This window comes from Monodon monoceros, unplaced genomic scaffold, assembly GCF_005190385.1.
Source record: "Monodon monoceros isolate NGI ecotype Baffin Bay Population unplaced genomic scaffold, NGI_Narwhal_1 Super_Scaffold_1, whole genome shotgun sequence".
Classification (NCBI taxonomy): domain Eukaryota; kingdom Metazoa; phylum Chordata; class Mammalia; order Artiodactyla; family Monodontidae; genus Monodon; species Monodon monoceros.
In genome coordinates this window covers 7,504,182-7,518,291 of record NW_021703765.1, presented here as the reverse complement: position 1 = coordinate 7,518,291, position 14,110 = coordinate 7,504,182, and the positions used below count along the sequence as shown (strand labels likewise).

The following is a 14,110-nucleotide window of genomic DNA, read 5'->3' as shown; positions in this document are numbered from 1 at the left end:
ATATGCCTTCTGCAGTGAGAGAATCAGCAGAGTGAATGTAATATTACGTAACACTATTGTGGGTTAGATTGTGTTCCCCTCCAAAATAAGAGATGTCAAAGTCCTAACCCTCAGAATGGGACCTTATTGGGAATAGGATCTTTACAGAGAACCAAGTTTAAACAAACTCATTAGAAAGAGCCCTAATCTGATATGACATGCAATATGTCCTTATAAAGAGGGGAAATTTGGACACAGAGATGGATGATGTGAAGATGCATGGAGAGGAGACGGCCATGTAACTTGCATGATGTATCTACCAACCAAGGAAGGCCAAGGATTGCCAGCAAACTCCAGAACTTAGAAGAGATGAGGGAGGATTCTCCCTCTAAAGCTTTCAGAGAGAACCTAGCCCGGCCAACGCCTTGATTTCAGACTTCTAGCCTCCAGAACTATGAGATAATAAATTTCTGTTGCTTTGAGCCACCCAGTTTTTTGGTACTTTGTAACAGCAGCCCTAGGAAATTAATACCAACCCTATATGATGGTCACCATATGCATGAGCTGAATAAAGCTGTACTAGAATAAAGATCTTTTTTAACTTTGTGTAATGCAACATTTCCCATACTCATTTTACCTATCTGTCTTTTTCTACGCATAACCCCTGTTCACAGCTTGTGGATATTCATATCTGTTCCATGAAACAGGTTGGAAAACGCCAGTATAACCAGTGGAGGTGCTTATCTACAGGGAAAGCTGAAAGATGATGGTGATGGGAGCAGCCATCCTGGCAAGAATAAGATGATACTCATGGATATAACACAAAATCCTGAATGGGCCCTAAATATGTGCCTCCTCGCCTTATCTTGTGTTGCTAATTCCATTCTTTGATTGCTGTCGACATTGCATATAATGAGTAAACTAGGTCAAAACACCACTTCTCCCGTTTGGTCCTCAGTATGCACTACAATGGAATCAAGGCCAATGCCATATATATTTCTACCTCTCTTTGAAATAGATGATTCAAGGAAAGCAAGGGTGTTTTGTAGTGCTTCCCTCCCTACACCGCCAAATCTAAGCGATCCATTGTCTAACTCTGGCCATATCGTTACAAAGTGAGATGCATACTGGGAGAAATATCTTGAAACACCAAAGGACCTGTCCTGTTTGCTTTGCCCTGGAAACATGCCCTATACAAACACAGTGATAAACAAAGACGCAAATTTCAGAAACATTTGTAATTATGTGAAAGGAGAAGCTTCTGGGGAGAATGCTGAGTCCAGAATTACTGGTATCTCCCAACTACAGGCAAAAAGAGGGACTTTGAAGATAAGGTAATGCCTTGCCCTTACCCTTTCCCTGGGAGTTTGAGTGGACACAGATACATGCTTCTATCTTCTCATGTAAATTGGAGGCTACTACAAGAACAAAGACTAGAATTTGATTCTCTGCATGGAGTTTGATGACAAGCATAGGAAGAGATGGAGAGATGTGGTGGAGAGATGTCAGCAGAGCCTAGCAAGGTGTAACAAGATAAAGCTACACCTCAACTGTCTCAAAACTGATATGGCATGGATGGGGTGCCCAGGCTTCCTGTTGGCCCCCACTGGACCCCAGATACTCTCTGAAAGCAGGACTTGCTGTGTCACAGGAAAGCAAGTGAAGTAACTCCACAGGGAGATGGGTACATACGAACCAGATAAGAGGACCGTGTTTCCTCTGCTGACTCCTGGGACTATATCAGTTCCAGGGGTTTTCAAATCAGCCTGGATGAAACGAGGAGGAAGCTCAAAGATTGAACTTTGATCAGAAACTGGGTTAAATGAGTCCTCATTTGACAGAAAACAAACACAAATATACACACACACAAAGAGGAAAGAAAAGAAAACCTCAGTATACACTAATGAGATTTCTTTTTTTTTCTTTTGTAATGCTATGAATTTTATTTTATACATTTAAAAGCATAATTCTGAGAAGAGTCCATGGCGTCACCAGACTGCTAATGTGGTTTGTGGCTCAAAAACAGTTAAGAACGCTGACCTCAAATTTGTCTCACTCTTCTGTGCTCTGTTAATTCAGAGCATTAATGTGGTCCATTATACTTTCGTACCAAAGCTTGTTTAGGTTCGGGTAGTACAAATTAGCTTCTCTAGGGCTTCTCTTCATGGGCCTCCTGGATATTGTGAGTTCCCTTTGAGTAGGTAGGAATGTTTCCTACCATTCTTGTACTTGGCTTCTGCATTACTTCTTTCACTCCAATTGTCTAATCCTGTGTTTCTACTGTATTAGACTCTCCATCCTTTTCACCGGCAGAATAAAACCTTATATTTCTCCCCCTGGATATTTCAGTGAGTACTGAGTTTTTCGGACCCCAAACTCTGATTTCTTGAATGAGTTTTGCAACTTTCTGGCTCAGTCCGGGGAACTCCATTTCCTCTCCCTCCCACCAGTATAAGCATTCAGGGGCCGAGATTTCATTTTTGATATACCCAACTTTTGTTGATCCATTTTGTTCCTGCTACAGTAAAACTATGGTGTCAACCTTGAAAGTCAAACTTGTAGCCTGACGAACATATGTTGCCAGACAAACTTAGTACATCATCAAGTTCTGTTCCACTTCTCATAAGCTCTGGGGCCATGGTCAAGAGACTGAAATGCTCTAAATCTCAGATTCCTGCTCTTTGGGATGATACTGATAGTACACGTCTCATAGGATTGTTGTAAGGATTAAATAAACTATAGCATGCAAAGCAAGTAGCACAGTGCCTAACAGGAAAGTCCATCTTTCTCTGGAATACTGTGCATGTCTCTGTCACATTCACATCAAGTGTGTGTTAGACAAGAAAATTCTGGGCCCCCAGCCACACTCTAAAACAAACATCTCTGGGATGTGGGACCAGATGTCTGTATTTTAATAACCCCAGGAACCTAACATGCACTAAAGTTTGAAAACTCAGGGTAATAAACTGTTGATTATAATCAGCTTCAAAACATCTACCAGTGATTTTAGGAATCTCTTGCAAAGTTTCCTTGCAACATTTCTTGCATTTCTTACAAAGTTTCAAAATTACTGACATAAATTTAATCACAACATCCTTGTAGTATCTTCTTAATACCTGTCTACACTGTAGTGATAGCTCCTTTTTTACTTCATATAGGTTATTTTTGGCTTTTTTTCCCCGTAGTCAGCATCATCAGAGATTTACCTATTTATTAAACCTTTTTTTCAGTATGTTTTAAAATGTATTAATTTCTGCTCTCATTCACTGTGACTAATCACTCAGTTGCTCCACAGTTTTGGATTTAATTGCAGGTTCTTTTTCAAATCTTTTGAGGTGGATGTTTAGAGCATCAAATTTTAGCCTTTCACTTTAAAAATATATTTTGCAAAGCTCTACATTTTTCTTTGAGCATAGTTTAAAATCCTAACTGTAGTAATAACAGTCCCAGAGCTCAGATTATGATATAATAAATGTTAAAATTGGAAGGAAAAGTGTCGGGGGAAATGTTTTTTAATTTCCATCTGCCATAAAAGAAAAAATCAAAATATTATCTCTGATTATAGGCTTTGTAAATAAAATAAAATTTTATATTACTTAACAGAGATCCAAATTACCCAAAGTAACTTAACAAAAGATAGAAAACCTAAAGAGCCCTATGTCCATTCAAGAAATTTAAATTAAAATTATACAGCTTCCCATACACGAACTCCAGTCCCATACAGTTGCACTCTTGAATTCTATTTAAAGAAGAAATAATATCAATCCTATGCAAAGTTTTTTGGAAAACAGAAGAGGAGGGATGATTTCACAATTCATTTTATGAAGCCACTATAAGCCCGATACTGAAACCAGAGAAAGTCAATGCAAGAAAATAAAATTCCAGACAGATATCTTTCATGCATATAAGTACAAAATCCTCTTAAAAATTAGAAAATGGAATATTAAAGTATTAACAAGATAATACACTCTGATCAATATTGGTATGTATGCCAGAAATGCAAAAAAAATCCCAGAAATCAACCATTATGTGTCACTACATTAATAGGTCAAGGGAGAAGATCATATGATCATTACAATTGATCCATAAAAAGCATTTGATAAAATACAATATGCATTTATGAAAACAACTCTCAAAAACCTAGGAATAGAAGGGACTTTCTCAAACTGATGAAGGACATCAATGTAAAACCTTCAGAAAATAGAATTCTTGAAGGTAAAATATTGAATGCTTTCCTCATGAGATTGGGAATAAGGGAAAGATATCCTCTCTCACCACTTCTATTCAATATTCTACTTACTCTACTTAAGGTCCTAATTTGTGTGATATGACAAGAAAAGAAACTAAAATTATAAAAGTTAGTAAGAAAAGAAGAGGTTAAGATAGTGTACCTTGAAAACGCTAAGGAGTCTATGAGAAAGCAACTGCAACTACCTGAATTCAGTGATGTTGCAGGATAAAAAGTTAATATGTATTTATGTGTATATATGTGTGTGTAAATATTATATAGATATAACTTATCTATATAAATATATATATAACATTTACACACATATATATTATCAGTGAACAATTACAAATATGATAGTATCATTTATAATACCATTTAAAAAAATCACATACTCAGAGATAAAATCAGCAAAGACCTCTACCGTAAAAACTAAATACTGCTGAGAGAAATGAAAAGACATCTAAATAAATGTAGTGATAAGCCACTCATGATTGGAATAGTCAATATTGTTAAGATGTCAGTTCTCCTTACAGTAACCTATTGATTCAACACAATTCCAATAAAAATCCTGAAAGCCAGGCATTATTTTCTAGAACTTGACAAGTTAATTTTAAAGTGTATTTGGAAGGCAAAGGACCAACACTAGCCAAATTGTCTCAAAAAGGAAGAACCAAGCTGGAATGTGTACCCTTTCTAATTTCTGGACTTATTATAAGTGACAGTTAATCAGGACAGGATAGACAAATAGGTCAGTGGAACAGAACAGAAAGAAAATGATCCACATATATGGATCAGTAATTTTTGACAAGGGCACCAAAGCCCTTTTTCATAAGCTTATTGGTCATTTCGATGAGAAAAGGAATATTTCTTTAATAAATAGTTTTAGACTGACTGGATATCTATATAGGAAACAATGAACCTTAACCCCTACCTCACACCATACTCAAACATCAATTTAAGGTGGATGCAAATTTAGGATAGGCTAAGATTTCTTATATAAAACACTGAAAAAAAACTGTAAAAATAAATAATTTGGGCTTCATCAAAATTCAAACCTATGCTCCTCAAAAAACACCATCAAAAAAAGTTAAAGGGAAATAAAAAATAAAAATGGAATGCCACAAACTGGAACTAAATTAGTGACGTGCTGAGCTTCTGGCTCACAGGAGGCTACTAAAATAGGCAAAAATAACCTACAGTGTTAGAAATGAGATCAGTGGTTGCTTCTGGGGGCAACGGGCAGCTGGAAAATAGCATAAGGGAACTTTCTGAGGTGACAGAAAAGTTGTGTCTTGTGCATTTGTCAAAACTGAATAAACGTTATAAATAAGATATGAACATTTCATTGTGCTTCAATATACCAGTTACTGTAAAAAATAAAATGCTAAAACTGCTATGAATGGGTAATATAATATTTAACCTTTCAGTAACAAAGGACTTATTAGAAAAATTAAAACTATTTTCCATTTTCTGGCCATAAACACCATAAACAAAATTAAGGGAACCTGAGATGAAGTCTTTGTCATAAACATGGTAGGAAAAATTTGTCGTATATAGAATTCTTAAAATCAACAGAGAAATAGTAAACCTAGTTTAAAAATCTGGCAGGGGACATTTATGTAAAATGAATATATAAAATATAAAATATGTTTTTTAATCGGAATATGGATTGGTAAGGAATTTCTGGAAAGCAATTTGGCAATGTGTGGTTCTTAAAAGAGTTTATGGCATTTAATCCAATAATTCAGATCTTAGTACCCAATGTAATTTAATAATCAAGGGTATTAAAATGATCCAAAATGTATATATAAGAATAAAGTAAACCCTATGACTCAATATTATTATTGAGTGAATTATTTAGCAAATTAAGCTGAAAGTTGGTTATTTTCTTATAGCCTAATTTATATCAGACAGAAGCTGACTTAACTTCAATATTCATCAAATAGATAATTATTAAATGAAATATGGCATAGCTATACAGTAGAATATTATGCAATCATTAAAATTGTATCCCCAAGGAATCCTTAATAGCACCTGAAAATGTTATACTATAGTAAAGGCAATATAAAGGGTTCAGTACTTTATATTCTGTATGACTATAAGTACAATATATGTGAACATGTTTGTATATTAAGATACACATTACTTTAACAGATTATCTCTATACGGTATAATAGCAGTTGAATTTTTAATGATATTCTGTATTTACTACAATGAACATGATTTACTTGGAAATGCAGATAAAATGCTGTCAACAGTAATTTTTTTGTAAAGAAAAGGAAAGAAAGAAGGAAGGAAGGAAAAAAATAAATTAGTTCCTGGGGGATTAAAAGATATTACTGTTTTTTTTGTTTGTTTGTTTGCTTTCTTTGCGGTACGCGGGCCTCTCACTGCTGTGGCCTCTCCCGTTACGGAGCACAGGCTCCGGACGTGCAGGCTCAGCGGCCATGGTTCACGGGCCCAGCCACTCCGCGGCATGTGGGATCTTCCCGGACCGGGGCACGAACCCGTGTCCCCTGCATAGGCAGGCGGACTCTCAACCACTGCGCCACCAGGGAAGCCCTGGTGTTTTTTTTTTAAGTGCTGCCATTTGATACAAGAATTGCAAGGATTCCAATTCACAGTGTCCATTGAGCAGATGGCACCTGGCAACTGCATTTATTGCTATTGCCACGTTATAATAAAATAAATTTTGACAAATTTCAGTACTCTGGTGGAAATGGAGTCACAATTTCTGAAGAGTTCCACAAATTTTGACAAGCATAATCATGCTTTGTTTCATTCCTGGTTTAATTGCATTATACAGATCTCAGGATGTGTCTAAATGTGCAAGTATCTGCTTTCCCAGTATGGCTCCATTTCTAAGGCTGCTGAAATTGAAGGCTGACCACTGCAATATCCCAATATTTCAGCCATTTGGAGACAAGAATGTAAAGTTCAGAATGATCTTGAAATATTTGATCTTGAATATCTTGAATATATTTTCTGAGTAATATCTGGTTCTATTGAATTTTGTGGCACTTCATATGACCATTAAAAACAAAGCATATTGTATCAAACAGTGGGGTGAACCTAGATTCGAAATTGAGATGAATACTCATTAATAAATTCCAACACTCCCAAGCATGCATTAGTTTTTCAAACACCAGATTCTTGTGGACTTGCTAATTAGTGGTTAATATTAGACCAATAACTCTGGTCCTTTGACTAAATAACATTTAGTAGACTGTTTATTAATTTAGTATTAATATTGAAATTTCATGTTTGGAGTTGGTATGTAACAATTGTTAAATATAGAGCCTAGAGTGGGACTTTCTTGCTGTCTCAGAAATGTACTGCAGCCCCAGAGTGGTGGATAATGGGTGAAAAGCACCATGAAATTCTAAAGAGCAGGCTGGAAGATTAATTGAGGAGAATTCTCTCATAGGAGAAGAGCAGAAAGGAGGTGGTCTGTCCCCCTCCAAGCATGATGAAGGGGGAAAGGCAAGAGAACCACTCATAGAATTTGGATTGTTCGCCAGATGGGGAGGTTGATCTCTCACAGGCTGGCAGAGCTGTAGAATCATCTAGTCCTGACCAGGCTGGTACCAGAGCAGTGTGCAAGAGAGTATGGGGGACAACCTGAGTTTGGAGGTGTAGTGGTTATTCTTCTCACCATGATGAATCTGCGAGCAGGATACAGGATGCAGCCACAGCTGTTCATGGTGGCTAAATAAGGAGATAAAGGTCACCAACTGGACAACGCTCATTTCCACATTTGATGGGACAAATAAGTTTGGGTCTTTTAATGAATTAGCTGCAGTAATAAATTTAACTGAAAAGATGTCTTCCGTAACTATCAATATTCTGATCACATGAAATTTTGAGAAAAAAATTGAATTCTCTTGCTATAAAATAATTTGTTAAATCTTTAAAATTATTTTGACCAGTAAGTTGTATGTAGAGTGAGTTTTACTTTATGGAAACACTGGTTGATAGAAACAACTAAGTGAAATTCAAAATTATACATTGTCCAATCATTTGGAGCTATTATTAATCATTACATAACCATATATATGCATATAAATATTAACTTTAAGTTATTTAATTTAATAATACCTAAATATTTTAATTAATGAACTTTAACAAATATTTAAGTCTCTACTATATGGAAGACCCTGGAATTGAAATTCAGAAAATTAGGGATGTCGCCAAATTGCTAAAGAACACTTTTCTTATTGTGGGGCTGCTCCTTTTGAGCCATACTTGGATTTTAGGAAGAGAAGGTAAAAGTATGACTTTACACTCACCCACTTAGCTGAAGTTATTATAGAGTTTAACCTCTCCCCATGGAAAACCTGACGGTTTTAATATTTATGAAGCTCTTATTTTTCAGATATTTAGGTGTAATACTTAGTTCCATGTTCCATCCTTTCTTTTGACCCAACCTTCAAACCCACAACTTCTGAAGTGTCAGGAGAAGTGGGATCGACAGAGGGGGATAGACTGCTCAGCAATCAGCTAACAGCTAAAACTTACAGGACGTTCTTTGAAAAAAGAATGGACTGGCATCCAATAGACGTTTCCCAAATTTATTTTAATTAATCAGCTAATATACACAAGATGTATTTTATATTCATGCAGTCACAGACACTGAGTGTTTACTATGAGGTATATTCACAAAATTATTCAATACATAAATTCCAGAAGTCTGTTTTTTTTAATATTTCAATTTATTACCAAGGAAACTTAGCTGAGCTTATATGTCTGTTTTTCAGCATGGTTCTCCTTTTTTTTTTTTTTGCGGTACGCGGGCCTCTCACTGCTGTGGCCTCTCCCGTTGCGGAGCACAGGCACCGGGCATGCAGGCTCAGCGGCCATGGCTCACGGGCCCAGCCGTTCCGCGGCATGTGGGATCTTCCCGGACCAGGGCACGAACCCACGTTCCCTGCATCAGCAGGCAGACTCTCAACCACTGCGCCATCAGAGAAGCCCTAGCATGGTTCTCCTTTAAAACCAGTGTTCCATCTCTTCTGTTACAAGATGGAAATTACCAAGAAACTGGTTGAAGAGCTCATCATCCTTTTGTTTTCTGTTCATTTATTTCTTGTCACTGGAGGGTATTTTGCTTCATGTCAGAAACGTCATCAGTGATCCTCTGCTTCCTTCTGCACCTGCAAGCTCCACTTACCTCCACTTGCCAGGCTCCAGCTAATATTATATTGGGTTAGTTCCTACCCTAAACAAGATCTATGTAAAACCTCACTGGCTGAGAAGGGAAGGTTTCTGTCCTTCTCAGGGTCTCCCACATATCACCTGGGGTCTCACTGTCCCTTTTCCAGGACCATTTCTCCTGAGTGTAGCTCCCCTTTCTCGCCAGATGTTGTCCAATTCAATTTGACCAAACCTTGTTTTGTAGCCCCCTCGAGACTGTTCTTGTGGTTGTGACCTTAACCCTGTGTCAAGGCCATTTGGAGCATGGTCTCTTCCTTTGGACCTCTTAATTCAGCCCTAGAGTAAAACTGCCCTGGTAAGGCAACTGCAGATTCAACAACAGTAAGCATCTTTGTTGGACAGAACAATTCATCTTATAAATATTTCACCTTGTTATTGTTTTGGCCATTTAAAATAAAATTATGTTTTCTCATATATCTATCAGCCATTATACAAACCTAAGTTTTACCAAAATACAGTTTTATGGGCAATGTGTTTGGGATTTTTCACTCTAGAATTCTATAGTTTATATGTGTGAACACATTTAAAACTAATATTTTTTACATAACCTTTCAAAAATTTATTTCTTCACACATTCATCAGTCTTCACAGGACTTTATATTTTATTCATGTTTCAGGATATTATTATCATTATTTAGACAGCTAGGTTCTTTTCTAATTCTTTTGGCTACTTGGAACTCTGCTGTTTAGTGCTTCTTTATAGTGTTTTTGTTGTTATTGTTGATGATCTCAAAAGGACATACTTGGGATATACATATCTTGCTGAATTGTAAACTATCTTTCATATACCCCCTTTCTTTCTATGCCTCTCTCCCTTCTTTATTCCAATTAGCGTAAGAACTCTTTCTTGACAAGTCAGTCATGAGTCAGTTGAGATAGGATTAATTGATTTGAGCAGAGATTAGAAAACAATTTTGAATAAAATGTGCTGATTTGCTCTACTGGAACATAGCATCACTTTTCAAAAGCATTCCTCATGGTTTCTCAGATGCTGCTACTTCCTTGGCAATATTTTTAAATGAGTTTCACAAATCGACACTTCTCGAAGTGTGGTCCCCAGAGCAGCAGCGTTAACATCTCCTGGGAACAAGTAGAAATGTAAATTAGCCAGCCCTGGGGTAGACTTACTGTATCAGAAACAATAACGGTGGAGGCAAGCCAGCCATCTGTATTGAAGCAAGCCCTCCAGGTAATTTTGATGCACACTGAAACCTGAAAACCAGTACTCTAGGCAGTAAAACCCAAACGCAGTTTCTTAAATAAAAAGGTGACGTGATCAGAGATGGGTTTAAAAACCCTGCCTGATAGGATTATTTCACAGAGGTAAATATTTTTAAAAGTCATTTTAATGGAACCAGTTTTAACTATTTCATATTGAAATGGTCCAATGGAAAACATAACAAGTTTTAGTAAAACAATGTGTTTTATGTTACTAAGGGCATAAAATAATTTCTTCATAGCAAATGCAGAAACCTTCCTTCCGTTAAAATGGAATTCAAAGAAGTATAATTTGCTAGATGACTTGATGTGCTGCCCTTATCTTTATGTGCCTGGTTTTCTGCTGAATTAATTAGCCTATGTTTTCATTGAATCTCAAATCCTTGGAAATTAGCCATTAGAGGGAGATAAATTTTGAATATTTAAAAATTGAAAATAAAATTTGTTTAGGGTAATCCCTTTCTTAAGATAGAAGAAATAGCATCAAAAAGAAGGTAGGAGCATTCTAAACCATAACAAAAAGGGGTTATTTCAGTTGCCAGGTTAAAAAAAAAAAAAGTGGGAAAGTAGAAGGCAGGCCAGAGGGAAGGGATGCAGGTAAGGTTCACCTGCTTTGTGCTGTCTAGAGGTGGCCCTGGAAGGACTCATTAGGGGAGTTATCCCATCACTTTGAACTTGTTCGTAAATGCGCCTCAAAGACTTTGGTGTGTAGAGCCCTATGTCATGTGACTCACAATAAATTCACGTATTAATTATTTTCCAACTTTCTCCAATGGCCATTGTGATGACTGTATGTTTTCTGTGTTTATTACTGTTAGGTTTTATCTGCTAACATTAGAGCACGCAGACATTTCTGTGAAAACGTTATGGTTCTTCTGGGTCCTCTGAAATACTCTGTAGATTATGTACAACCTTTCACGGAACATCCATTTGAAGGACACTCCATGTCAGGACCATTTTTTTGTATGCTCCGTTTTTTCAGTTACAAACAATAGGTGTGAATATCAAGGGTCAGTGCAGTCTTAAGCAACAGTAAGATTGTTTAATGATGTTTATTTATTTCAGGAGTTTTTAAAAAGTGTTGTTATTTCTTGGCATTTTGGCAGTGAGTCTTCCGATGCTCTCTTCAAACTCCGGGATTGATGGAAAGGAAAGAATTTAGAGGACTGTTTCACTTTCTGCTTTTATAATGACAATATTTTCCCTATGCACAACAGATGCCACTGACACATGGTTAGTTCCAATGTAGAAGCTGAACTTCATCAAAAGTGTCTTGAGCAAAGAAAAGAATATTGCTGTTCAGGCATTAACTATAGCCCTGAGTCACTCTGTTGGGTCCAAGTTTCATTTCTATTCTCATATTAGATCATACCCTTTTGATTTACTTGTAATCCCGTTGGAGAGAGAACTGTGCTGGGAAAGTGAGGGATGTATTTAATGCTGCACGTAGATACTTGCACACAAGAATTTTAAGGTTTATGGAATATGTACGTGTCTATGTAGATGTAGATACAGCCTTTTATTGCACATAATTAATGGGACAATGTTCTTCATTTTTCAGGTATAGAATTTATCTCATTTTGCCTTTTTTTTGGGAAACAATTGTGAAATCTGTATACATATTACTTTCATGGGTTAACAACCTAAGTAGAATATTGAATCATTAGATTATTTTTGGTCCCAGAATATCTAGGCACTTGAACATCAATATTGACCATATGGTTACTAAGTTTCAAGCTGTCGTGCTTAAGTTAAATATAACTGATTTTGCATCAGAAAATCCTTGCTTTACAAAATACCTGCCACTGAAAAGATTCTTTCTATTATACAGACAATTCCAGCTCAGTACCAGCAAACATACAGTGTTTAAGATTGTAGCATCATGATGGATGATAGCACATTTCTAAACATCTCAGTCCTTTACAAACTGCAGCTGCACCATTATGCCTCTCAAAATAATTCATGCAACAGCACTGCCTTTAAAGAACTATTCACAATTAAATTCAAACTTACAAAGATGTATCTGCCAGTAATTCTTAAACTTTTTGTTATCACGACTCATTATTTTTTTGTAATTCCTCAATTCTTGCAGCCCATATTCATCGTGGGATATATTTATTTCATTCATACAATTAACTAATATTTATTGATCATTTACTATAAACCAAGAATATGGTGCTAGGAACTAAGGATACTTTGTAGGACACTTTGTAGGTCATACCAAGTTCTTTACTTCCTGGAACTTACCAACTAACCTTATTTTTCAAAATAAAGTGCATCTAATGCATTTTAATGGGGATCAGGGGCTGCAGGATTTTGCGGTAACCTTTGAGATACATGAAAAGTTATAAAGCGAGGTTTGGAATCATTGCCTAATAATCAGATTTTCAATTTCAAACTATCCAGGAATGAAAGAGTTATGTGCTTTTATTTTGCATACCAAAACAACGTCTGAAGTTCTGCCGAAGGCAGTAATGAGTATCTGCAATTATCGCAAGCTGAATTTGCCCATGAACACTCTGTGCTTTGAGAGTCAGTCTGAGTGGGCATTAAATACTTCATGCCTCAGAGGTAAAATTGAGTAAGCTTTTGTGTAAGTTAAAGAAGGCATTCCTCACAGAAATTACTTCTATGACATCCACTTAAGATTATGTGAAGAAGCGGACAGTTACGGCATTTGGGCAGACTCCAATTAGTTTTCTGCCCTTATGTTCCCACTGTACAATTTAACCATTTAATCCCCACCATAGAGAATGCATGCAACAAAAAGTTGAAGAATGAGTGAATGGATTAATGATTAAGAATACTCTAACTCCTTTTCCCATACAATAGAAAAAGGTAGTGTTTCGCAGTATATATCGATGTCACCAAGGGACACAGTAACACTTTCTGAAGGCTGTAGGTAGGTATACAAATTCATACAGTGCTGCCATAAAAAGTTACACCTCTTTCGGCTTCATTTTCTCCATTCCTTGTTTCTTTGCAGAGCGATTCAACGTGTATCTTATGCCTACACCAAACCTGGACATTTATGGCGAATGCACAATGCAGATCACTCATGAGAATATCTATCTCTGGGATATCCACAATGCCAAGGTCAAGCTGGTCATGTGGCCTCTCAGCTCACTGAGGAGATACGGGCGGGACTCAACATGGTTCACGTTTGAGTCAGGAAGGTAAGCTTTGAGCACAGAAGCCACAGGCAAAGGTTCTGTCCCGCAGTGCCCAGGCTGGCCGTTTCATTTCCATGAAGGGTAGAGAGCAGCAAATATATATCAATAATTTCTTCACGTTCTTACTGATAATCTGAATAAAATTGTGTTAATTCTATGGCAGGTTAAGTACCCCATTCAAAATAATTCCCGTCTCTTACTCTGGCATCAAACCAGTTTTATAATTATCTCTATCATACAAGATCTTTGTGAAATTATTACAATATTTATTTGGGGTTCATCCTCCTATATTTTT

At 36.6% G+C, this 14,110-nt stretch overlaps 1 protein-coding gene across 1 annotated transcript in view; it reads left to right on the top strand.

The window, feature by feature from the left end:
• The window catches only part of DOK6 (docking protein 6), a 392,119-nt gene that overhangs the window by 249,117 nt on the left and 128,892 nt on the right, over positions 1 to 14,110 (top strand). The window contains exon 5 of the mRNA XM_029220785.1: positions 13,629 to 13,818. Coding sequence (XP_029076618.1) covers positions 13,629 to 13,818 — 190 coding nt within the window. The remainder of the gene's footprint in view (positions 1 to 13,628; positions 13,819 to 14,110) is intronic.